At 39.2% G+C, this 27,642-nt stretch overlaps 1 protein-coding gene across 5 annotated transcripts in view; it reads right to left on the bottom strand.

Annotated features, from left to right (window-relative positions):
* Positions 1-27,447, bottom strand: part of AVL9 (AVL9 cell migration associated) — a 62,402-nt gene extending 34,955 nt beyond the window's left edge. For 3 of the 5 annotated variants that reach the window (XR_012002745.1, XR_012002746.1, XR_012002747.1), the window contains exons 1-5: positions 27,122-27,445; positions 7,582-7,702; positions 5,991-6,076; positions 3,062-3,133; positions 612-701 (exon numbers count right to left, since the gene is read on the bottom strand). Coding sequence is in view for 2 of the 5 variants with exons in the window: in XM_072764691.1 (XP_072620792.1) it covers positions 612-701; positions 3,062-3,133; positions 5,991-6,076; positions 7,582-7,702; positions 27,122-27,214 (462 nt within the window). In the remaining 3 variants the exon portion in view is untranslated. Of the gene's footprint in view, positions 1-611; positions 702-3,061; positions 3,134-5,990; positions 6,077-7,581; positions 7,703-27,121 lie in introns of all 5 variants that reach the window. The other 2 variants (XM_072764691.1, XM_072764692.1) reach the window with 1 other exon arrangement.
* Between the last annotated feature and the right edge of the window lie 195 nt (positions 27,448-27,642).

Here is a 27,642-nt window from a genome sequence, read left to right as displayed (position 1 = left end):
TTTTAAATTTTTATTTAAATTCTAGTTAGCATACAGTGCAATATTGGTTTCAGGAGAATTCAGTCACATGTGCCCTCCTTTATCCTCATCACCCTTCTAGCCCACCCCCCACCCACCTCCCTCCAGCAACCCTCAGTTTGTTGGCTAAAGGGTCTCTTATAGTTTGTTTCCCTCTCTCCCCTTTTTCCCCTCCCCTCCCATATGTTCATTTATTTTGTTTCTTAAATTCCACATACGACTGAAATCATATGGTGCTTTCTCAGACTTCTTTTACTTAATACAATACACTCTAGCTCCATGCATGTTGTTGCAAATGGCAAGATTTCATACCACATCTTCTTTATCCATTCATCAGTTGATGGACGTCTGGGCTCTTTCCATAGTTTGGCTATTGTTGATAATGCTGCACTGGGATACATGTACCCCTTTGAATCTCTATCCTTTAGGATAAATACCTAGTAGTGCAATTGCTGGATCATAGGTCAATGTTATTTTCAAAGAAGAATGTCTTTCTTAAGTAATAATATTATCTTTACAATATTACTGATAAGATTTATTTAATTCATTGAATTTGTTTTCAGCCAAATATATCTATAGAGGGATACAGTTACCTTTAGAATGGAAATTTGGGAAAAATCCTTCTCTTCAAAATATGCATGCGTAATGAGCTGAAGTTTTGCTTGAAGTAAGCCATAGAGAGGCTTAAAGAAGAAAAAAAAAGTACTATTAGTTTGATAATAGTAAAAAAACAAAACAAAACATGTTACAGCTTTGTAATTGAAAGAACAGGAAGAAAAACTAATTTAACCTATTCTTTTGTATACTGCAACAAAATTATTCCTTAACTCTTATTTTTATTTTAGACCCTCTTCTATTTCCATCCTTATTTTCAATGTTCTTTTCTAGATTTTTTTCTGATTTCTATGTCTCAGAATACAGAGACCATAGTGTATATATATATATATATATATATATCCTAATTAATTAAAACAAGTAATATTGGAAGAGTCCCCCTGCAATATCCCTGTTAATATATCATTATTACCATCTAAAATATCCTGGTATAGGGTGCCTGGGTGGCACAGTCAGTTAAGCATCTGTTTGCCTTTGGCTCAGGACATGATCCTGGAGTTCTGGGATCAAGCCCTGCATAGGGCTCCCTCCCTGTTCAGCAGAGAGTCTGCTTCTCCCTCTCCCTCTGTTCCGCCTCCTGCCTGGGCTCGCTTTCTCTCTCAAATAAATAAATAAAATCTAAAAAAATAAAAATTAAAAGAGTATCTAAGTATAAAGTCATTAAACTTTTATATATTTTAAATATATATTTTCATATATTTACACATATACAGAATATAATGCACTACAAGCACCAAACTTTTTTGTGTGAGCTAGCTCTCCCTACCCTCTATGCCTGTTTAAAGACAGGTAAAATCGGATTTTCATCCCGATTTTATCACTTCATAGTTACAGGTCTCGACATTTTTTTCTCTCATACATCTTTATTTGTAAAATGAGAACAATAAAAACTTACGTCTCACTGTTTTTATATGAGGATTCAAATGACAATTATATCTAAAAAGCATTTGGTATAGAATACTTTACATAAAGAGACCTGATAAATGACATTTATTATTATAATTGTTTTTTGTGTGTGTGTGTGTTGTTTTTTTTTTTAATTATAATTGTTCTTTGAAGAAAGATTACCCAGGAAGCCTTTCAACATGTCGCACTTGCTTTAGTATCTGGTATTCCTATGCTTTGGTCATCTGGCCCAGTATAAAAAAAGTGATTCACTGATGTCTATCTTTCAGGTTACTCTTCTAGAAACTACGTATAATCTACCAATGTTCTGATATTGGGGTCTTTTACAGCCATGCCTTTTTATGAAGTCTATTCCTGCCCTCTCTTTAAAATTAAGATCTTGGAAGAAATATCTGATCCTCAAAATCTTATTATTAAGGCCCATAGTATAAATTTATAAATTATTGTTATTCAGGACTTTTTTTAAGCTTAGTAGTAGAAGCCAAAATAAATCCTATTTTGCAAAAACTCAACATTTATTAAGCAGCCTACATTTAAATTGTCCATGGATATGAGATACATGCAATCTGATCAACTTGTACACAGAGTAAATAATTTTAAAGTATTGTTTTTTTTTTTTTTTTTAATTTTTTTTTTTAATTTTTATTTATTTATGATAGTCACAGAGAGATGGAGAGAGGCAGAGACACAGGCAGAGGGAGAAGCAGGCTCCATGCACCGGGAGCCCGATGTGGGATTCGATCCCGGGTCTCCAGGATCGCGCCCTGGGCCAAAGGCAGGCGCCAAACCGCTGCGCCACCCAGGGATCCCCTTAAAGTATTGTTATTGTAAAATTCATTATATCATTTCTGTTCCTCAAAAATTTTAAGTTTTTAAACACTTGTTTATTTTTTAGAGAGAGAGTGCTCATGTGAGCAGGGGAAGGGATAGAGGGAAGGGAGAGGGACAGAGAAAGAGAGAATCCCAAGCTGACTTCCTGCTGAGCGCAGAAACCAACCCTGCTTCAACCTCATAACTCTGAGATCATGCCCTGAGTTGGAATCAAGAGGCACTTAACTGACTGAACTACCCAGGTGCCCCCCAAAGTTTCAGTTTTTAAAGAGCAAGTTAAGGCTACAGTTATTATCAAGAGTCATATACTTTTATATCATCAGTAAAATGTGAGTGATATTTTTGAGTTTTAGTAATATATTATTTATCCAAAGTCTTGAAAACAAAATTAAAATGGATAAATGAAATATATCAGCAACCTCATTTTGATCAAATGTCAACCTCTTTTCCAAATACCTAGCTAGGAGGTTTCCTTCGTCTTATCTAGATGTGGGTAGAGGTGCAAATGAGAGTAAAACTGCTGAAGGGCAAAGAGAAAGAGGAGATGCATGAGAATAAATAAGAGTCCCTAATGAATTTTAATCTATTACTATTTCCATAATCTCTCTTTATTCTAATAATGCCTTATTCTCAAGCAAAACTCTGCCATGAACATTTAACAAACACATTAACAAGTTCTTTGGTCTCTTACCAACTTGCTTAGAACACAGACACTTTTCTGAACGGTCTCTCTGGTGACATCTGCTTGCCGTACTTTCAATGCCTATAAAAAAGTCATTATTAGAAATATTTCATGGAAATATTTAAAAATCATTATCTTCCAATATAAAAATAACAGTGAGAAAAATTTCTTACATTTAGTTAAATTCCAAATTTATTTAGAATCTCAGAATATATATTTATTGAACAAGTCAGCCAGGAAACTTTGTGCCAGAATCTGGTAGGCACTGGAAATATAACAGTGAGAGATTATCCCTACTCTTCAAGAAACTTACTCTGTGATTAAGAGTACCTCATGTATAAGTTGCCACACCCATAATGCAAACCAAACGTCCTTGATTCTCGTTTGAAAATGGGCACCCTTTCAGAGACTACTGTTGCTGGTGGGAAGAGGCTAGTTTAGGATGACAAAAACAGCTTGTTTCTCCCAAGACGGAAGTACTAGCAAACAGTTAAGGTGCTTTTCTACACTGCCTGGAGTTTATGCTGGCAAACTGGTATTGTAGCCCAGCTCCGAGCCAGAGTTCATGCCTTGATGATTCTGAGGAGGACTATGTGAGATGTCTATTGTTCTCTACTAGTAAAGAACAAGCCTTCATTTGATCAACCTCAGATAGTGTGGTGAAAGAAGTAAGAACTAATCTTCCCCTCTGTAGTGTACTGCCTGATATCTCCTTGGACTTGTCCTGAGGACCAAGGGGTTTTAGTGTCTTCAAATGACTGACGACTAGTCACTAAACTAAGAACAGAGCCTTCCCTCAATCTGTTTTCTACCTCTCTGCCTTCATTAGATTAATCTATCAGGTCTTACTTTCCTTCAAAGGGAATCAGTCTTTCTCCTAGGTTCTAGGTCCTTCGGACACCTGTCTTATCCCCCTGGTTATTAGGTGACAATAAAAAATTTGGAGAAAATGGCAATCCCAATATATTGTGGAATGGGTCAGACCCAGGGGAAGAGGAAGACAGGCAGCATGAAATGCCATTTAAAGGCTATGCAGAGGGACACCTGGGTGGCTCAGTGGTTGGGTGCCTGCCTTCAGCTCAGGTCATGATCCCAGGATCCGGGATTGAGTCCCGCATCAGGCCCCCTGCAAGAAGCCTGCTTCTCGCTCTGCCTATGTCTCTGCCTCTCTCTCTCTCAGTCTGTGTCTCTCATGAATAAATAAATCTAAAAAAAAAAAAAAAAAGCTATGCAGAGCATGAGAACTGTTAATACTGACCAGCTTTGGAGAATTTTATTAATGTTTACATTATCTATAGGGGATGAGAGTAAAAGGAACAGATTTCCAAGAAAGGGGCGGGGGGGCAACTCAGTTCATCTCATAGAAACATACTGTTAAGGGTAACAGTATATGAAGCAATCAAATGCACAAAGCTACCAGGATATCTCTAACTCTCAGGTTTAGCTTTATCTTTAAATTCAGTTATTCATTCTGCAAATATTTATAAGGTGTGTCCTATATTCCAGGCCCTATGCACAAAGGGCTGTTTCACAGTAGTTAACTACTTTGGGTATGGTGGAGTTTGCACCTGCAATTTATTTTGAAATGGTTCAGGGAAAAATACAGACACACACAAAGTAAATGTTGTAGAACACCAACAACTGTTGAATCTAGACAATGGGTACATTGGTGTTCATTGTACAATTTTAAAAATTTATCTGCATGTTTGAAATGGTCATAGTCTACGGCCATACCACCCTGAACGCGCCCGATCTCATCTGAAATGGTCATTATAAAAAGATAAGAAAATTCTGAAAGATTTACTACGTTAATCATTCACCTCAGGAGGCTCTTAAAACTTATAATTGCTTAGCCCCTATTACCAGAGATTCTAATTCAAGTCAGAAGGAAATGCCAGGTGTGTATTAAAAAGAAAGTCTCCAAGTAATTCCTATCAAAAAAAAAAAAAAAATCACTGTTTTAGAGCAGTGTTTCCAATCTTGACTACATATTGGAATCACCCGAGAAGCTTTTAAAACGCCTGATAACTGGGATGCCTCGGTGGCTCAGTGGTTGAATGTTTGCCTTCAGCTCAGAGTGTGATCCTGGAGTTCCAGGATCGAGGCCCATCCACATCGGGCTCCCTGCATGGAACCTGCTTCTCCCTCTGCCTATGCCTCTGACTCTCTCTCAGTCACTCATGAAAAAAATAAATAAAATCTTAAAAAAAAAACAAAAACCTTCTGATAACCAGTATATTAAATCATCATCTCTGGGGTTGGGATCTACTCATCTCTAGAATTTAAAACTCTCCAGGTGACCCCAATGTGCAGCTGAAGTTGCGGAACACTCACTACTTTAGAGTATTAATGATGTCATGAATGCAAGAGATTTTTTTACTCACAGAGTATCTTCATTAAAACAAAACACACAAACACACACATACACACACACACAAACCGGTGCTGCTCAGAAGCAAACCATGGAAGGGGAAGCTACCCATCTTGGCTTACGTGAATCTATTAATTAGAGCTATTATAGTAATTCAGGCATTAAGCAGGCAGGTAATTTAAGAATTAACAAAATCTTAGTTGTAGATAATTAAGATAAATGCAAGTCTTTCAAAGCTACTACAAGTACTTTCCACTAATTCTAAACAGCTGCTTAAAGAACAACACACATTATCATTTCATTTTTCTAAATTACATACCAAACACTAGAAAAAGAAAATTAAACTATAAAGTTCAAATACAGTATTTTGAAGACAAATGGACAATTTAGGTATCACTATACAAAAACAATGCACAAAATATTTTATGGTAATTAGTCACCCATATCAATTTACAAAAATATTCATGTGAATAAACTGGTACTATAGGGAAAATGATTTCAAGTTGTTTATAAAAATCTAAAATAACATCAATTTTTTGTTGTTGTTGTTCATTGTAACTACCATACCTTGGCTTCAATTTGTCGGTAGCAGGAGATACCATATACTGTGGCTCCGTTTCCATTTCTGGGTGGCAAGTGAAAAAACACAGTATCTAAGAGATACACAGAAAAATGTAATTACCAAAGTGAATTACCTTTATTAATAAATAATGTAAACTGAAGTTATTATAATATAGTTAATTACAACCAAAAAGATGATGTAACAAGGAACCCATGTCATACTACCTCTAGCATCACAACCACTGGTTTCTTAGAATCCCTCTCACTTAGAATCCCTCTTACCATGTACATTCATTAAGGCACATTCTCAAAAGGTGAATTATAACAGGTTAAAACTGAAACTACAATAATTTATCTCTGAAAATACTTTATCTATTCCAGATTAAAGGAAAGTAGAGAATCATACAAACAAGAGGCAACACATGAATCTTGGATAGATCCAAGAAATTCTTGGAATAAGTGGGGAAATTTGAACATAGACATTAGATGATATTATTGAATTACTTTAAATCTCTTAGCTGTGATAATGGTACTGTAAATTATCCTGAGAAATGATCTTATTCTTAGGAGTGCATGCCAAAGTATTTGGAGGTAAACTGTCACAATGTCTGCAACATAGTGTTACTTTCATATAATAAAGGCAAAACTGTACATATACATAAATATAAAGAAAAACTGTGGAATTATTCACTATACTATTCTTTCAACTTTTCTGAATGTTTAAAAGCTTTCATAATAAAAGAGTTAGGAAGAAAAGATCTGCAAGGTTAAAAACAATGTATTTAAGTTTTACATTAAACTGCATGGTAATATTTGCTTCATTTCATATGAAAATTATTAAGTAGAAGGAAAAGAGGTAATTAAGTTTAATCTGGTGTTTTGGTAGAGCCCATAATGCCATGATAAAACATGTCCTTTGTTAAGCCAGTCAAAGCACTCACTTACAGGGTCATAGGAGACTCAGTATAACTTCACAGCATTGCTTTCTCTGGGGGTATTAACATGTTCTTTTTATACACGAACATTTTTAAAAGATTGTATCTTTAAGTAAAATCTACACGGAACATGGGGCTTGATCTCAAGATCGAGTGTCACATGCTCCACCAACTGAGCCAGCCAGTCACCCCTTACAGTAAGCTTTTAGGCAGAGCACTGCAATAGCAGTGGCTCCAGGGGCAGAGAAGCAATCCCACATGGACACTGGGATTCCAACTAACTTAGTAAGTTTGCATCTAGAGACCCAGTCAGTTAGTAGCCAGTACAGATAAACTCTTTAGTTTCCCTGAGAGGAGTCTGAGGTATAAATGCAGGAACTGCTACTAGTAGCAGATGTCCTAATCTGGCCAAGCACTTACTCTGGCCGGGGATCCTGGCAAAGGAGTGACCAACATTCACTAACATTACCAGCCTAAGCCCAGCACTCTCTGGATATCTTTAGTGCATGACTAGTCATCTCCAAACAAACATTTAAATATTTTATGAATAGTCACAAGAAGCCAAAGGCCTTGTATTTACCAAAACACTTAGAATCTGTCTTGGTAAAAAAAAAAAAAAAAAAAAAAAAAGGCACCTACTAATTGCTCCATTGTTTACATACCTTCCTGGTAGTTGTGTGCGCCATCTGGTAAGGCAAGGAAGGGCAAATACTTCCATTCTTCAGGTAAAGTGTGGCTGTCATGTCCATCTCCTGGAATCAGGGGCGGGTAAGAGAATTCAACCTAAAATAGTAAGGAATGTTAGCCCAAAGGGAACATTTTATCCTGATAGACAAAAATACATTTTTTTAAATTTTATTTTTATTTTTTATTTTTTTAAAGATTTTATTTATTTATTCATGACAGAGAGAGAGAGAGAGAGAAAGAGAGAGAGAGGGAGGGAGAAAAGCAGGCTCCGTGCAGGGAACCTGATGCGGGATTCAATCCCCAGTCTCCAGGATCACACCCTGGGCTGAAGGCGGCGCTAAACCAGTGGGCCACTGGGGCTGCCCCATTTTTTTTTAAAGATTAAAAAAAAAAAAAGGTTTATTTATTTGAGAGAGAGGGAGAGAGAGAGCGAGCGCCCGAGAGAGTACACAAGTGGGGGGAGAGGCAAAGGAAGAAACTCTAAAGCAGACTCCCTGCTGAGTGTGGAGCAGGACACAGGGCTCTATCTCACAAACCATGGGATCATGACCTGAACCTATGTCTCAAGTCTGCAGCTTAACTGACTGAGCTACCGAGGTGCTGGGGCAAAAAAGAAAAATAATAATAATAAAATAAAAATTAAAAAAAATTAAGGATTTATTTGAGAGAGAGAGAGAGAGAGAAAGAGAGAGCGTGCACACATGTCAGGGGGTGGGAGGCAGAAGGAGAGAGAGAATCTCAAGCCAACTCCACACTTAACAGAGAGCCAATGCAGGGCTGGATCTCGGAACTCCGAGATCATGACAGGAGCCGAAATCAAGTCTGTTGCTCAACTGACTGAGCTACCCAGGCACCCCTCCCCCACCCAAATACTTTTAAATTCGGAATGAATGATGTAAGGATTAGCCACACTTACTGATACCATTTGGCATTATTAGCAAACCTACTATACAGAAGAGGGAAAAGATATAAGGAATAAAAAGGAGGAAAGATTCATATGTCTCTTCCCCTTCTGATTTAAAAGTTTTTAGATTTTAATGTGCATAAAAAGATGGGGGTAGTAGTGACAGTGACTGGACTGCAGATTTACATTTGGGAACTATCATCAAATAGATGGTAATTGAAGCAATGAAGCCCTGAGAAAAGCCAATATTCTACTAAATTGAGAAGAGGAGGCCCAACAAAGAAGCCTGAGAAGTTTGAGCCACGATCTAGGTTTGCCTCCCCATCAACTGGCTCCCTTGCTCACAATATTTGTAGCTTTGAGCTATGTTTTTGGTATGGCATTGGTAAGAGGACTTAATGGGCCAGCATTAATCAACTTTTCAAGTTACTTTTTTTTTTTTTCCCAATACTGAGAACTGATTAGTGAAAGTTTAATGAAATTTCTCCAACACTACTGTGTTGTATAGAAATAACAAAGTTTTTAGTATAAACTTTTAGTTTCTGGTATTCCCCAAATTTATCAGCATTTTCTCTGTGTTTCTATTTTCTTTTTGTTATTTCAATGAGACTTTTGGAGAGGAAGGAAGAATTAAGTACATGGGACTTGTTATCATATTGACTTAGAAGTTTTAGGTGATTTAATTTTCTTTCAAAATACACTTATGTAGGAATTTATACTGCATTAGTAGTAATACACAGTTGCACCTGCACGTGGTTTTCAATCACATAGGTCCACACATAGGCAAATCTTCGTACAGTACAGTATTTTATTTTCACTTGTGTATTATTCTCTTAACATTTTTTTCTCTAGCTTACTTTAAGAATATGGTGTATAATACATATAGCATCCTAAATATGTATTATTCAACTGTTCATGGTATCAGTGAGGCTTCCAATTAACAGGCTATAAGTGGTTAAATTTTGAGGGAGTCAAAAGTTATACATGGCATCTCTAATCCCCACAATGTTGAAGGGTCAACTGTATACACTAATGTTGGAATATAGGACTAAGAATCACTTTTACAGACTATCTTTAATGTGGAAAGATATGATGGCTCATCTTCTCACACCTCAATGGAATGAATCAAGATACCGCTTGAGTCATATGAGAATTATAAAAGGGCTTTAAAAGTGATTTTTTAAATAGCTGACCTAGTTCCATATTTAAAATCTTCAAAAATGCCAAAAAGGGACACCTGGGTGGCTCAGCAGTTGGGTGTCTGCCTTTGGCTCAGGGTGTGATCCTGGAGTCCCAGGATTGGGTCCTGCATTGGGCTTCCTGCATGGAGCCTGCTTCTCCCTCTGCCTATGTCTCTGCCTCTCTGTCTCTCATGAGTAAATAAAATCTTTTTAAAAATTTGAAAAATAAATAAAAATACAAAAAAGGACTATACACTAAGAAGATTCCCTCTCACCTTGGCTACCCACTCATCTTCCAGCCCCTACCTTTAAAACAACCAATGTTTTCAGTTTGAAAGGATTTTTAAAAGGTTTGGGTTATGGACAGAGTAAAACTTTTCTCTCAGTGGTCACTTAAGCTCAATTAACTGACGGCTGAACATAGATAATCTCAAATTACATTTCACATTTCTATTTCTCTGTATCTTTTTTTTTCTTGTCTCTGTATCTTTTCTATATGGAGGTTTCACATATTGTGTGGAGGAACTGTAGAATCTGACAAAGAGGTAATGGAGACATATTCAAAATTGGAAATCTAAATATTCATCAGAAGAGCAATTACATAAATTTTGCATCAGTTCTACACAGCTGTGAAAAAGAATGTTAGGTTTGCATATACAGATAAAGCAAGGCAGGTATGATATAAAGTGTCCCCTAGAGTCATCTGGCTGGCTCAGTCAGTAGAACATGTGACTCAATCTCAGGGTCCTGAGTTCAAGCTCCACAATGGGCATGGAGCAAAGGAGGGAGAGGAAGGGAGAGAGGGGAAAAGAAAAGAATCCTCTAGTCAGATTGCATTTATGTGGTCCTCAGAAACAAAAGGCTGAAAAAACAACAAAACAGTAACACAGTACCCTGGTGTGAACTCTGAGTACTTCAAAAGTACCCTTTGTTTGCCTTTTAATAAGGAAATATCCATCCATTACATTGTCAGAGAACCATACAATTAATAGAAGCCACCAAGCCAAACAGCACCAAATTACACACATCCGTAGTCCTCAGAGATCTGATGGCCTACGAGGTACACTTCCTAGAGATGCTGAGTCAGCTGCTCTGCCTCTGCTCCTTTCTAGGCACCTTGGGGATTCCACCTACCCTTCACTCAGAAGATGGGTGTTCTCTTTACAGTTAAAACATTTTAGGCACCAAAGTCAAGGTTTTATCATGTTTTTCTCTTTAAAGAAAACACTGGATGTAGAAGACATGTCTTCTTGAAGTTATGTTTGCTCTGCCAAATTTGTAAAGGAGTCAACACTACAAGAGAACTGGCACTCTACCCTTTTAGTTTCTTAAAAAGTTGACAAATGACTATACTTGTCAGCCATTTCTGAAACAGACTGTGCTTAACACTCCTCTACCTCGGCATGATACATTATTTTATAGTTTCATGACTGCAGGAAACGCCCAGAAAAATAAAGTGTATACTGTAAAGGTGCAATGGTACTACTGAGACCTACCAATTAAAACCAAGTTTTACTGTTTTTAAAATTAAATGGAAACCAACAAAACAAAAATTAAACAAGTTATCTTAGTTTAAAACATGTGCTTTTATATATTTAAGTGAATAAAAGCTGCCAGTTCTATTTTTTTCTAGAATTAAAGAACTATAAAATCTTTAAAGAAAAAAAGAAAGAAAGAAATTTTAGGGATGCCTGGGTGGCTCAGCGGTTGGGCGTCTGCCTTCGGCCCAGGACTTGATCCTGGAGACCCGGGATCAAGTCCCACACCGGGCTCCCTGCAGGGAGCCTGCTTATCCCTCTGCCTGTGTCTCTGCCTCTCTTTCTCTGTCTCTCATGAATAAAAATATAAAATCTTAAAAAGAAAAAACATGGAGTTGTTCCTTTGGCCACATACATGCAAATCTACAAGAAAGGTGATGTTGTAGACATGAGGAGATTGGGCACTGTTCAAAACAGAATGCCCCACAAATGTTACCATGGCAAAACTGAAGAGTCTACAGTGTTACCCAGCATGCTGTTGGCATTGTAAACAAACAAGGGCAAGATTCTGGCCAAGACAATTAATGTAAGTATTGAGCATTTTTTAAAGTAGGCTCCACACCTAGCATGGAGCCCAATACAAGGCTTGAACTCATGACTCTGACCCAGAGCCAAAAATTAAAAGTTAGATCCTTAACCAATGGAGTCACCCAGGCGCCCCTACGTACTGAGCATATTAAGTACTGAAAGAGCCTAGATAGCTTCCTGAAGCACGTGAAGGAAAATGATCAGAAAAAGATCGAAGCCAAAGAGAAAAGTACTTGGGATCTACTGAACTGCCAGCCTGCTCCACCCAGAGAAGCACACTTTGTGAGATCCAATGGAAAGGAGTCTGAGATGCTGAAACCCATTCCCTATGAATTCATGGCAGGATAAGTATTTAAAAAAAAAAACCCTCAAGATTGTAAACAAAACAGAAGAAAAATAGATGAGGTACTTGGATTGTGAACAAGAAAACAGATGATGTGTATTTTAAATACAGAATTTTTTTAGGGGTTCCTGGCTGGCTTAGAAGAGCACGTGACTCTTGATCTCAGGTTTGTGATTTTGAGCCTCATGTTGGGTGTAGAAATTACTTAAATAAATGAACTTAAAAAATATAGATATGGAGTCAATGAGTTTGATTTGTTTCAGAGAAATAAAGTGCTATTTATTTCCAGTAATATCAGATTAGTTTTGTAATGCTACTTTATGTAATGCTAGGTAAAGATAACTTCAAACATGTTTACTAATTATGAATTCTTAAAAACAGTTTGAAGGATCTTAAATGTATTGGACTTTCTAGGATCTTCTACGTTACACAAATCTAAAACTCCTATACTATTCTAGGTTCCAAGTAAAATAAACAGTTTAGTTGTATAGCACAAATGTGCTACATGGAAAAAACCCTAACTTTCATAAACTCAAATCAACCTGATAATTTAAAAAAAGAGCCACTTACATTTTTTTTAAAAAGATTTTATTTATTCATTCATGAGAGACACACAGAGTGGCAGAGAGAGAAGCAGGCTCCATGCAGGGAGCCTAAAGTGGGACTCCATCCCAGGACTCCAGGATCACCCCGAGCCGAAGGCAGATGCCCAACCACTGAATCACTCAGGCATCCCAGCCACTTAAATTTTAAAGTAAATTGTTATTTGTCCTATTTGTAATATTCCCAAACTGGGAACAACTCTCATGTACGTTAACAGGAGGTCAAGGATGGCATACAAATATCATACAGAAACTGATACAATAAGATGGAACAATTTCAGACATAACAGTGAAACAAGTCAGACAGGAGGGACACAAATCTATGATGACATAGGGTCAGAACAGTGGTAACCCTCAGGCAAGTAATACTCAGGAGGGGGTGCCTGCACAGATCTTCTGAAGTGCTGGAATTGTCTCTTGATCTGGATGGTGGTTACACCAATGTGCATGTATGTAAAAATCAATAAAGCTGCACCCCTAGATTGTACTTTACTGTTGATAAATTACCCCTTAAGAAAACAAAATACTTCTAAACTTCTATTTCCTTATCTATAAAAGAGTAATAAAACCTTGGTATAATGAGAGGAATAAATGGGATAACACATCTAACACAGTATACAGCAAACATTCCATAAATGTCAGCTATTATTATTGCTAATAATACCTTCATAGAACTGCAATGATAAATTGCATGGTGACTAAGCCTTATATTGGTATAAGCTCTTATTAGCAGTTTAAATTGTTCACGAAGGCAGGAATTATACTTAGGGTCTACTATATGGAATTTAGAGTCTTTGCTACAACTTGTTTACAAAGAGTGGAGAAAATCACTATACTTCATGGAAATTTATGCTTTCAGCATATAAGTTCTATTAGCATCCAAGAGATGTCTGGGTTTTTGTACTGAACTGTAGCTTTTATGTCTCCAAAGATACCATGCTTATTTAACACATGAAGATAGGACATTAAAAAAAATGACTGAGCCATTGTTTCTCTATCATTTTTTTCTCAATTATAAACTTTTAAGGCTCAAAACTGAAAGACTACAAATGGAGAATTATTAAGTCCTAGCTCTGCACAAGTAGAAGTTTAAATGTAGAAAATCATATAACTAATAGTTTTTGAAACAGCCCTTTCAAAAGTATTGAAGGATCCAGAACTTTGTGATTTCTTACAAGGTGACTTAAAAAAACCTTTAAAAAAAAAAGATTTAATTTTTATGTAATCTCTACACCAACATGGGGCTCAAACTAACAACCCCAGGATCAACAGCTGCATGCTCTATGGACTGACCCAAGCCTAAAAAACACTTTTAAATTATTTAGATTTGAGTTGTTATTAGAAAGTATAAAATGCAAAGACCTTAAGTGTACAGAGTTCATTGGTTTTGATGATTTATACCACTAAAGGCAACCATTCCATCAAAACACAGAATTATCATCATCCAAGAAAGTTCCTCTGTTCAGACTGCTAACAACAAACACTAGTTTTGCCTGTTGAATTGAAGGGTATGTTTCTGAATGTAGGCTCTAATGACGGGTATTTAGCAAATGTTTGTTGATTTCATCTTCTAATAATGTTAAGTGAAGGGGAATCTTTGCAATCGTCTATTTTTAAAACCCTTATTTTACAGATAAAGAAACTGAAGTCCATAAACATTAGGCAACTTGCCCCAGATTAAACATCTAATAACCATTACGGTCAAACTAAAACTTGGGTATCTTGATTACCAGATATGCTTTGCTGTTATTCAAGGAGAGAGTGGTAAAAGAGAATCTGTCAGAGCTGAAAGTACAAAGGTATATTAGGAATACTATACAGAGTCCCTCTACAATGGAAGAGACAGGACAAGGATTTGCATCAAACATGGCAGAATGACAGAAACTGTTTTTTTTTGTGTGTGTTTTTTTTTTAAGATATTTTAGAGAGAGAGAGAGAGCATGGGCAAGTGAGCGCGGGGAGAGGGGTGGAGGAAGAGGGGGAGAGTGTCTTAAGCCGACTTTGTGCTGAGCCTGGAGCCCAAGGCTGGCTCAATCATGATCTCAGCCAAAACTGAGTCAGTTGCTTAATGGACTGAGCCACCCGGGTGCCCCAAGATGGGTCATTTGGATGAGAAGATACAAATAGAACATTGTTTATCTGTAGGTTATTGAAAATATATACGAAGATGGTATCACAGCTTCAAAAACTGTTTTCTTAAAAAAAAATAAAAAACTTTTCTTGCAGGAAAAAAATTTCATCAGAAACTCCCTAACAAAAGATTTAAATCAATTTATCTTAATGGACTCTACCTTAGCAATGTTTTTTTTAAATTTTTTTTATTTATTATTTATGATAGTCACACACACACACACACACACACACAGAGAGAGAGAGAGAGAGAGAGAGAGGCAGAGACACAGGCAGAGGGAGAAGCAGGCTCCATGCACCAGGAGCCTGACGTGGGATTCGATCCCGGGTCTCCAGGATCGCGCCCTGGGCCAAAGGCAGGCGCCAAACCGCTGTGCCACCCAGGGATCCCAGCAATGTTTTATATATAATTTTATTTTTTAACACTTTAAACTCTTACATAGTAAAAAATATTGGAATTTCTGGTAGTGCACTATCCCTATCAAAGTCTAACAAATTACTAATATCACCCATGAAAGCCATGGGGGCAGGAACAGGTTTCATTAACAACCCTCCTGTCATTTCTTCGTATATAGGTAATACATATCGTGATGATGAGCATCAACTGAAGAAAATTTAAGTGCAGAATGCTGTATTTGAAATCTAACCCAGATATGGTTTATCCAGAAGTCAGACTGTCAGACTTGACAATTACCTAGACCACTGTCAAGAACCAGAAATAAGCTAGAAGAGCATCTATCAGCCTAACCAGCTATCATAAAGCCCCTGATAATATTTCAAGAAGGCTTTAGGTCTTCTTTAAAACCTATGACTAAGTAATTTTATTTCATACACAGTTCTAATATATGTAGAAGATATGGTCTCCTAGTCTAAGAAAAAAAAAAGTGGGACACCTGGGTGGCTCAGTGGTTGAGCATCTGCCTTCGGCTCAGGGCATGATCTTGGGCCCCCCAGATGGAGTCCCACACCGGGCTCCCTGCGGGGAGCCTGCCTCTCCCTCTGCCTATGTCTCTCCTTCTCTGTGTCTCTCATGAATAAATAAAAATCTTTAAAAAATAAAAAAAAAATTAAAATAAAATAAACAAGTAAGAAAGCAAGGAGGAGAAGCTGAATACTGCAACGGCGTGTTTGGGTCAACACTGAGAGTGCCTGCTAATTGCTCTGTCATCTCCCTCTCTTATCAAAAGAGATCCCAGCTGAGGGATCCCCAGGTGGGATCCCCGGTTTAGTACCTGCCTTCGGCCCAGGGCATGATCCCGGGGTCCTGGGATGGAGTCCCACATCGGGCTCCCTGCGTGGAGCCTGCTTCTCCCTCTGCCTGTGTCTCTGCCTCTCTCTGTGTCTCTCATGAATAAACAAATAAAATCTTAAAAAAAAAAAAAAAAAAAAAAAAAAGCCCAGCTGAGTCAGAAGGCATGTGTGAAAAACTCTATGTTAAAATAAACTGAGAATGCCACAGGACAAACGACATTTGTTATGAAGCCAGAGTCATCCAGACTAACTTAAATTTTGTTCAGCATGTTCTGCTTCAAAATCTGTTTTACCAAGATCTCCATGGGAAAAAAAAAAAGATGGTTTAACTCTGGAAAACAGTATGGAGGTTCCTCAAAAAGTTGAAAAACAGAGCCACCCTACAACCCAGCAATTGCACTACTAGGTATTTACCCCAAAGATTCAAACGTAGTGATCTGAAGGGGCACCTGCACTCCAATGTTTATAACAGTAATGTCCGCAATAGCTAAACTAAAGAGCGCAGGTGTCCACTGACAGATGAATGGATAAAGACGTGGTATACACACACACACACAATGGAATATTACTCAGCCATCAAAAAATGAAATCTTCCATTTACAATGGCGTGGATGGAATTAGATGATATTATGCTAAGCGAAATAAGTCAATCAGAGAAAGACAATAATCATATGATCTCACTCATATGTGGAATTTAAGAAACAAAACGGAGGATCATAGGGAAAGAGAGGAAAAAATAAGACTAATCCAGAGAGGGAGACAAACCATAAGAGACTCTCAATCATAGGAAACAAACTGAGGGTCTCTGGAAGGGAAGGGGGTGGAGGGATGGGGCAAATCGGTGACGGACATTAAGGAGGGCATGTGATGTAATAAGCACTGGGTGTTATATAAGACTGATAAATCACTGACCTCTACCTCTGAAACCAATAATACTTTTATGTTAATTAATTGAATTTAAATAAAATTTTAAGAAAAAAGATAGCTTAAAATTAAATCTCCATACTTAGATAAAAGGAGCAATGATTTTGCCACAAGGATGTTCTTCATAGCACTACACAAAATAGCAAAAAATTGGAGTACCACACCTAAAGTGTCTAAAAAGGAGAACAGGGATCCCTGGGTGGCGCAGCAGTTTAGCGCCTGCCTTTGGCCCAGGGCGCGATCCTGGAGACCCGGGATCGAATCCCACGTCGGGCTCCTGGTGCATGGAGCCTGCTTCTCCCTCTGCCTGTGTCTCTGCCTCTCTCTCTCACTGTGTGCCTATCATAAATAAAAAATAAATAAATAAATGAATGAATAAATAAATAAATAAATAAATAAATAAAAAATAAAAAGGAGAACAATGAACTATTTCCACAAAATACTATTTAGCTATTTTAAAATGCCATAATTCAATATTTATTAATATGGAAAAATATCAATGGCACAGTTACATAAAAAGGCAAACCATAAAACTTGATATAATGTCTTTGGGAAAAATTACATATATTTGTAAAAAAAAAAAAGTAACTAGAAAACTGGAGTGGTAGTCATCAAGGCCTTAGAAACAGATTTCTTTAGGATACAGAATTTTAAGTGTTAGTTTTTTTCTTCTCTATATTTTTTTACTTTTTTACTAGTGAGTATATGTTATTTCTGATAAGACATGCATTTTTTAAAAACAACTGGAATGATTTAAATATTGCCCAAAATATCAATTTAAATAACATCCTCTAAAAATATTCTGGGAACAAACCAGGGTTTTAACCTGATGGTATCTAACCAAAGAACTTAATAGGGCCAGTCTTTCTCAAAATTAAGTACAGACTCCTCTTCCTGTCTTTATCCTCCTCTTGTACCCATTCCCAGTGAACCATAGCCCTTTTGCAGACTTCCCTTATCTAGCAAAATCCATGCTCCGTAAAGGATGTGAATCACGTAATACCATGAGGGAGAAGGTTACTCATGAAACATAGGCATTTTACTAGGGAATCAAAAACTTAAACTGAAAAAAAAATCAGGCACTATTAGGCTCTTCCTAGTTACTGAGGGAAGGGGGGGGGGGAGTAATAAGAAAAAAGAATCTTCAACATATTTCCAAACTTCCATTACACAGGTTGACACCAAGCGTCAAGCAAGCCATCCTGCTTAGCTGTGATGCCAAGGCCTAAAAGAAAACTATTCTACTGGGATGCCTGGGTGGCTCAGCAGTTGAGCGTCTGTTTGCCTTTGGATCAGGGTATGATCCCGGGATCTGGGATCAAGTTCCACATCAGGCTCCCTGCATGGAGCCTGCTTCTCCCTCTGCTTGTGTCTCTGCTTCTCTCTCTGTGTCTCTCATTAATAAATAAATAAAATCTTTTTATTTTTTTATTTTATTTATTTTATTTATTTTTAAAGATTTTATTTATTTATTCATAGAGAGAGAGAGGCAGAGACACAGGCAGAGGGAGAAGCAGGCATCATACAGAGAGCCTGACGTGGGACTCGATCCAGGGTCTCCAGGATCACGCCCTGGGCTGCAGGCGGCACTAAACTGTTGCGCCACTGGGGCTGCCCTAAATAAAAATTTTTTTTTTTTTTAATTTGTGATAGTCATACAGAGAGAGAGAGAGAGAGAGAGGCAGAGACACGGCAGAGGGAGAAGCAGGCTCCATGCACCAGGAGCCTGACGTGGGATTCGATTCCGGGTCTCCAGGATCGCGCCCTGGGCCAAAGGCAGGTGCCAAACCACTGCACCACCCAGGGATCCCAATAAAATCTTTTTAAAAAGAAAACTATTCTACTGCTCTGTTAAGGTTCCAGCCTTGCGAAGTCAGAGATTTTCATCACTTCAGTATATAAAAAGCATGGCTAAAAATCAGAAAAAAACCCTCCACCAAACCATTCAAATTCAAGAAATGAAAAGTGTCAGTGGAGGGCTAAAAAATGCAATCTTGTTTCAGGACAGTTTCTCTGAGCAGTTAAAAAAAAGATCTTTAGATATTATTCTTCCCTAACCTCTAACTCCCCAAAACGTTGTTCTTTCTGTTCCAAAGGGATTCTATTCCAACAAGAATCACAAACAATACTCCAATGTTTCAGCATGGTCATCAAAGGATTCCAGTAATAGCAGGTGCCAAACTACAAGTCATCTGTTACCAAGACCTCAATGGGTCAGGTCTTGGCACTATCACCCTAACATAAACCAACCCTGTCCCTCATTTCCTCAATCCAGCCTTGAATCTGCAATGCAACATTCTGTTACTCATGGAGCTTTTCCCATGATCAGCCCACCCAAACCAAGAGGAAATCTCATTTTCTTTTCACTGCTTCGTTGCCTTATTCACCTTGGAACTAATGTAAACAAGATTTCTAGTTTTTTCATAATTCTATTTTTTAAAGAAGTATAGCCTGGCAAAACCAGTTTATTCAAGAATTATAAACTGCCAGCTAACTATAAAACTATCAGAACATTAGTAGAAAAAAAATCAAGTAATAATTCCAATTTTTTAAAAAAGATTTTATTTATTTACTTATTCATGAGAGACAGAGAGCAGAGACATAGGCAGGGTGAGAAGCAGGCTCCCTGCAGGGAGTCTGATGCGGAATTCGATCCCTAGACCTGGGATCACACCCTGAGTAGAAGGCAGACACTCAACTGCTGAGCCACCCAGGCATCCTTCCAACTTTTTATGACATCACTTTGGAAAATAACGATTCCCTATTAATTTCAGCGTTTAAAAAAGTTTCAATCTGGGGCACCTCTGTAGCTCAGTCAGCTAAGCATCCAACTCTTAATTTTGGCTCAAGTCATGATCTAAGGGTAATGGGATCAAGCCCCACATTAGGCTCCACACTTGGTGTGGAGACGGTTTGAGATTCTCTCTCCCTCTCAGTCTTTCCCCTTCCTCTCAAAAAAAAAAAAAAAAAAAAAAAAGTTCCAAGCTATTTATGAAAGAACCAAACAGTTTGATATTCATTTGATTATCTTGCCAAAAATCATGCTAATCTGACAAATATAGTTACACATTTATTGCCATAAATAAGGAACAAAAGTCTGGAACACATAATCTATAACAAGCAAACTACTAGAGATAAGGTTGTCCATAAAATACATCACATCAAAGAGTTTTTGTACTCTTATAATTCCCTCCAGGTATTGCAGGTGAGTTTTTAAGGAAGAAGAGTCCTTTGCCAAATGCTAAATTAAAAAAAAAAAAAATCAGGAAAAGAGTTGTAATGGATAAATATTTCAAAACTATTGTAAATGTCATGGTAGTACTTTCACTTAAAATGATCTGAATGTCTGGTTTATCCATAAACCAGAATGATCATCACTAGAAACTAACCTGTTAAGCTACAGAAGAATTCACTCCCACAAATCTAGGTGAAAAAAATGATCAAGTGATAAAGTCAGATGTTCATTTTAATTTAAATAATTTTTCATTTAAGATACATTTGAAGACCTCAAAGGTAGAAGAAATGCAGGAAACAAGATGAATGGTCATATTCTATGTCTAGTTTGGGTATCTTCAACACAGCTGTATTAGAAGATCGCTTTAACCCTGTGGTCCACATGAAACTACCTGAGATTCCCTATTGAGCACCTTTATAACAGAAGAGTCTACAAAGATTTGGTACATCCTTCAATGTAAAGTTATCATGCTTATTACCCCAACAGACTGCTGAAAAGCATTATTTTTAAACAAAAGTTTTACTTCAGTCCACTTCAATCTAAAAATTACAAAATACGACCAAGTATGGGAATTTTCACTATGAATAATCTCAGGACATGGAAATCAAGGGGCAGCCCCGGTGGCTCCGCGGCTTAGCGCCGCCTTCGGCCCAGGGCGTGACCCTGGAGACCCGGGATCGAATCCCGCGTCGGGCTCCCTGCATGAGGCCTGCTTCTCCCTCTGCCTGTGTCTCTCATGAATAAATAAATTCTTAAAAAAAAAAAAAAAAAGTAAGACTTTTCGGGATCCCTGGGTAGCGCAGCGGTTTGGCGCCTGCCTTTGGACCAGGGCGCGATCCTGGAGATCCAGGATCGAATCCCACGTCGGGCTCCCGGTGCATGGAGCCTGCTTCTCCCTCTGCCTCTCTCTCTCTCTCTCTCTGTGACTATCATAAATAAATAAAAATTAAAAAAAAAAAAAAAAAAAGGACATGGAAATCAGTGATCAACAGACCACAGCATTTTGAATACTTAGAAGAGCAATTTAACAAAGCACTTTTTTTTTTTTAAATTAATTTATTTGTGATAGTCACAGAGAGAGAGAGAGAGAGAGAGAGAGAGAGAGAGAGAGAGGCAGAGACATAGGCAGAGGGAGAAGCAGGCTCCATGCACCGGGAGCCCGATGTGGGATTCGATCTCGGGTCTCTAGGATCGTGCCCTGGGCCAAAGGCAGGCGCCAAACCGCTGCGCCATCCAGGGATCCCTAACAAAGCACTTTTAACACAGCCTAAAATAATCTGAAGTTAGAAACACAATTCAATGAGCCATGCACTTTTAATCCTTTACACCTGGAAGTAAAATCTTAAACTGTTGAATAAGGTGGCTGATTAATCCATCCTGGGGGAAATCTTATGTAATTACAGACTACGAAACACTTGATATGCTTATTACATCAATCTCTAGAACATTAATGCATGTAATACACTCACTCTCCAAAACAATTGGATTTTGAAGGGTTAAGGAAGCAGTGTTGTAGGACATCTAAAAAGACACTGAGGGGCATCTGGCTGGCTCAGTTATAAGAGCATGTGACTCTTGCTCTCAGGGTTGTGAGTTACAAGCCCCATATTTGGTGTAGAGATTACCGAAAAATTAAACTTAAAAAAAATTTTTTAAACGACGCTGATTTGGAGAAGCGAGGAACATCCTTAAGAACTAATATAACGTTGGGACACGTGGGTGGCTTAGCGGTTGAGCACCCACCTTTGGCTCAGGGCATGACCCCCAGGTCCTGGGATCAAGTACCACATTGGGCTTCCCTCCAGGAGCCTGCTTCTCCCTCTGCCTGTATCTCTGCGTGTCTCTTTCTCTCTGGGTCTCTCATGAATACACAAATAAAATCTTAAAAAAAAAAAAAAGAGAGGGGATCCCTGGGTGGCGCAGCGGTTTGGCGCCTGCCTTTGGCCCAGGGCACGATCCTGGAGACCTGCGATCGAATCCCACCCACATCGGGCTCCCGGTGCATGGAGCCTGCTTCTCCCTCTGCCTGTGTCTCTGCCTCTCTCTCTCTCTCTGTGACTATCATAAATAATAAAAAAAAAAAAAAGAGAGAATATATATAGGAAATTTTAGTACTTTTTAATAATACTCTTCCATCTGGCAAAATCTGTTGTTATTTTATAAAAATTAAGACGAGAAAACGCAGGGCAACCAAAAAATGAAAAAATATAGTTGAACTAGTTTCCTATCTTTTCCAATACTATTACAATCCATTGGACAAATTAGGTCTCTGGCAAAAGTTTCATTGTTTTTGACTGAACTGACCTGTCAGTTTTGTCAGCCAACTCAGTGGGAGAGTTTTTCACTCATTTGCTCTGTTGTCTAAGTGGACTGGCTGTGTTACCATTCCCTACACCCAACCTGGATATACCACAGAGGGTTTTCTTTTTTTTAATGATTTTATTCATCTATTCATGAGAGACACAGAGAGAGAGGCAGAGACAAAGGCAGAAGGAAACACAGGCTCCCTGCGGGGAGCCTGATGTGGGACTCCATCCCAGGACTCTGGGATCATGCCCTGAGCCAAAAGCAGATGCTCAACCACTGAGCCACCCAGGTGCCCTACCACAGAGGGTTTTCAATGAAGGTTTTTCAGATATCCACTCATCCAAGCTTAACTCTCTTTAGAGTCCACAAATCATGCTGTTATCTACCCAACAAACCTTCATTAAAGAGAGAACAGAAAATTAACAGATTACTAGTAAGCCAAAATTTTTCTCTGAAAAATAGTAAAAGTTCTAGTAAAATTAAATGTTTGACTCTTGCAAAAGCTAGAGAATACTCAATATTCTAAATCTAAAAATCACCTTTTTATTCACTGTGTATTCTGACTTTGACTAGATATAAGCAAATTCTTGATTTGCAAAACCAGGTTCTTATGTCTTAATTTTCTGCTATGAGAGGTAAGTGTAATTTTTAAAAGCTGCTTTCTTTCAGTCAGCAGTAATAAAATAATCTATTGGGACTGCAAACTGATACAGCCACTGTGGAAAATAGTATGAGGCTTCCTCAAAAAATTAAAAATAGAACTACCATATGATTCAGTAATCACATTACTGGGTATTTACCCAAAGATTACAAAAACACTAATTTGAAAGGTTATATGTATGCCTATGTCTGTTGCAGCATTGCAATAGTCAAATTATCGAAGCAGCATTGACAGATGAAGAAAATGTGGTACATATACAATGGAATATTATTCAGCCATAAAAAGAATTAAATCTTGCCATTTGCAAAACATGGATGGAGCTAGAGTATATAATGAATGGTAAATGAAATAAATCAGAATAAGACAAATACTGTATGATTTCACTCACATGTGGAATTTAAGAAACAAAACAAAGGGGGGGGGGAAGAGAGACAAACCAAGAAACAGACTCTTAAGTAGAGAACAAACTGATGGTTACCAAAGTGGAGGTGGGTGGGTGAAACAGGTGATGGGGATTTCACTATATTATATACCTGAAAAAAACAACTGTATTTATTAACTATACTGGAATTAAAAAACTGTAAAGAAAAAAAAAAAAGAACCTATACTAGAGTTCTCATCTTTCAATGGACTGTGGCAGGATCATCTATATTTTCTTCATTCTACCAGCAACCCAGATGAACAGACACTACTCAGCGTCAAAAATAATTGCCCTCGGTCTCTGTGAAACATCATGTGCATTACAAAAACAAAACAAAACAAAAAAACCAAGGCATGTGTTTTCCCTTTCTACTAAAGGGCCTACAAGCTAAAAGCGCTATTATAAGAGATACGGTAGGTTACAAAGACCAGGCATATCTGGGTTTCAGTGTTAGTGCTGACAAAATTAATCAAAATTAATCAAAATTTCGTTAGGCTCCTTGGAACTCTCTTCTCAACCAGGAATTGACTTTTTGAGCTTCCTTGTTCTTCTCAGCCTTGTCTAATTTTAGCAGGAATTCTGTTAGCTGGGTTTAGCCAGAAATCCCCTTTACCTCAATATAGTAATTTCCCATCTGTTGATCCCTCACTCTGCTCTTTGGCCATCAATGTCTCCTTCTCCTTGTATTCAGAGTTGAGCCCAGTTCTACACTGAGCTCTCTCTTCCCCTATTACAATAGCTTTTCTGAAAAAAAATGTCTTTATTGCTTTAACTATTGTCCAGTTCTTGTTTTTTCTGATAGCACCAAACTAAGTGTTTTTAAGTTACTTAAGCTTTTTGGGTTTGTTTACTTATCCGTAAATTTAAGGGAGATGGGAGTAGAATGAATTCTAGGGACCCCTGCCAGGTCTAAAATTCCCATGAAGAAATCTGGTAAAGGAAAAGGAGATACCGAAAATTATGCAGTTTGGACTTGCTGGAGGTCATGGGAGCTGTAAGGCCACGATGTCATCCAGGTCTCCTAATTCCTAGCACAGTGTTTATTTAACAAAACAAGCAGCCTTTACCTCAATGCTGAAACCAAAGGCCTAACAAATCCAGTGAAATGCCATGGCACCCACCCAGTGTGCTATTTCAGCCCAAAGTGCTTCCTTCATCTTACAATCTATTCAGCTTTCTTTAATCTCGAAGCAATATTAGTTTCCTAAATCATTTTTCCTTTCTGAAAATATAAATGGTATTATTTTTGACAATAAGACTGGTATAAAACATAATTAATCTTGAATTTAGATGACAGCAAAAATTAAAAGATTTTATTCTCTCTCCTACCGATATTACCTTCTTGTTTTTAAAAAGTCCCCCTCAGTTTGGTTTGGAAGTGCGCTCCTACTGCTTTATTTTAAAAGACTCCTAAATGCCACATGGCTCAGCAGAATGAACACATATGATGCCAGAAGCAATTCTACATCTGACTCCAGGACTGTTTTGCAGCGTGACCTCAGCAAGATCAATTTACTTCCTCCAAGTTTCAGTTACTTCACCCATATCCAAAGTGAGTTATAAAGTGATAAGACCAAAGACGTGAAGTTTTAAAGTACTAAAAATCTTTAAGAAACAAAACAAGGGGGGAAAAAAAAAGAGACAAACCAAAGCAACCAACAAACAAAAAACAAACCAGATTCTTAACTACAGAGAACTGGTGGCTACCAGAAAGATGGGGGAGGGAATAGGTGAAATAGGTGAAGGGAAATAAGAGTATACCTATGGTGATGAGCACTGAGAAATGTAGAGAGCTGTTGAATCACTGTATTGAACACCTGAAACTAATATGACACTGTTAATTACACTGGAATTAAAATCTTAAGAATATTAAAAATCTAACAAACATGGTGTTTGCGTGCCATGGTAGAGTCTCAAATATCCACCTTCTTACTTCTAAACATAGGACTACATTTGATAAACATATTCTGCTGCTGCTTGGAATTTTTTTTTAATATTACACTGAATAACACCACTTCCTCCTCAGTGTCTATGCCATTTTCTACTGAGAGACAAGGAACAGAGTACCATACTTTAAAGTTAAGCAGTCTTAGGTCAGCCCGGGTGGCTCAGTGGTTTAGCGCCGCCTTCGGTCCAGGGCATGATCCTGGAGACCCGGGATCGAGTCCCACGTCGGGCTCCCTGCATGGAGCCTGCTTCTCCCTCTGCCTGTGTCTCTGCCTCTCTCTCTGTGTCTCCATAAATAAATAAGTCTTAAAAAAATAAATTGTAAAGTTAAGCAGTCTTGGAACACATACAAATACGACCATCTTTTCACCCCACTTTCCAGTTATCATCCTCTAAAGAATTTATTTTGAGTAATTTTATTTATTTACTTATGAGAGACACACAGAGAGAGGCAGAGACACAGGCAGAGGGAGAAGCAGGCCCCATGCAGGGAGCCCAAAGAGGGACTCGATGCTGGGACCCTGAGATCACGCCCTGGGGCCAAAGGCAGATAGATGCTCAACCGCTGAGCTACCCAGGGATTCCCCCCCTCTACAGAATTTAAATTTCGCCAGTAAAAATCTTCTAAAACGTTACATTTTCTATCAAACACTAAGAAACAAAACGCTACATTACCTAGTAGTGGCAGTCAGCATTTTTTAACACGTCGAGCGTTTCAATTTCCTGCTCACTAGCACATTATGACATCACTGCCTTCCAGTGTTTGGGCTCATGAAAAAAAGAATTCTGTTTCCATTTTGTTCCCTTCCCTCCAATACACATTACTGCCAACGTTCCATTGTTCCCTTTCACTATTTCGGTGGAGAAACGTGATAAAAATGACTTTGTGTTTGCACACTCCTTTGCCCGGTAAAATAACGCTTTCTCTCATCGCAACTCAACTGGAAAGGTCAGTTTCTCACCAAAAGGTAAGATCTAGACAAGATCAAATAGCAAAAGCGAGGCCCAATTGGGGGGGGGGGGGCGGGGAGGAGTCCATACAGCACCCAAACACGACGGATTCTAGGGCTTCCAAAGATAAACAAAGGAAGTTGATTTTCCCACGACGCCGCCTGGGCTTCCACCAACCCGAGGCATTTGTGCGGAGCCCACTGAGCTCGTTATGCTGATGAAAACGCAGTCCGAGGGCTGAATCTTTCTAAAGGCTCCCGTTACAGGTGGACATTGCACAAAGTCAAGGGGGGCAGAGATGAATGAGCAACTGAGCGGGGCTGACCTCCGATTCCTTCCTCCCGCTCCTCCAAAAACCCTAAACACCTGCCAACCCCAACATACCAGCATAGAGCTGCTCTGCCGCTCAAAGCACAATTTCAGGCGCAGGAGAAAGAAGGGAATGTCGGGGGGAGGGGGGAGGGGGAGGGGCTTCAGGTGCGGCGAGCGCGAGGGGCAGGTGCGAAGTTCACGGGGGCCCAGGGCGCTCAGGGCCGCGCCGCGGGCGACCGCACGAACGGCCGGGGGCGGCGGGTTCGCGCCCCTTCCTCACCTGGCAGCCCTTCTTGTGATGAAAGCCGACCACCACGATGTGCAGTACGGGCCCCCGGGGGGCGCCATCGCCTCCCCGCCCGGCCTTCTCCATGGGCGGCCGCCGCGGGCCCGCAAGCCGACTCCAACCGCCAAGGGAGGCGGGTCGGGCGACCCCGCGGTCCCCGGGAGGACGGCGAGCGGCGGATCTCAGGTGTCAGCGCGGGCGCCGCATGAGGGCCGCGCAGGGGGCCGGGAGGAGGCCGACGCTCCCGCAGCTCCGCGCCGCCCGCCAGGGCCGCGGCCGCGCTTCCCTCATCCGCTTCCGCTGCTTCCGGGCTGTCACCTGATGCGGCGGCCGCCGCCGGCGAGGCGGGGCGGGGCAGGACCCGGAGGGAACCTGACGGGGCGGGGCCTGGGGCGGGGGCGGGGCCTGGGGCCTGGGGGCGGGGCCTGGGGCCTGGGCACCGGGCTGGGGGCGGGGCCGGGGCCAGGGGCGCCTCTCTCCCCTGCCACTCGGGTGCTTCCTTAAGGCGCTTCCTC

This window comes from Vulpes vulpes, chromosome 7 (assembly GCF_048418805.1).
Source record: "Vulpes vulpes isolate BD-2025 chromosome 7, VulVul3, whole genome shotgun sequence".
Lineage (NCBI taxonomy): Eukaryota > Metazoa > Chordata > Mammalia > Carnivora > Canidae > Vulpes > Vulpes vulpes.
This window is presented reverse-complemented; position numbering and strand designations above follow the sequence as displayed.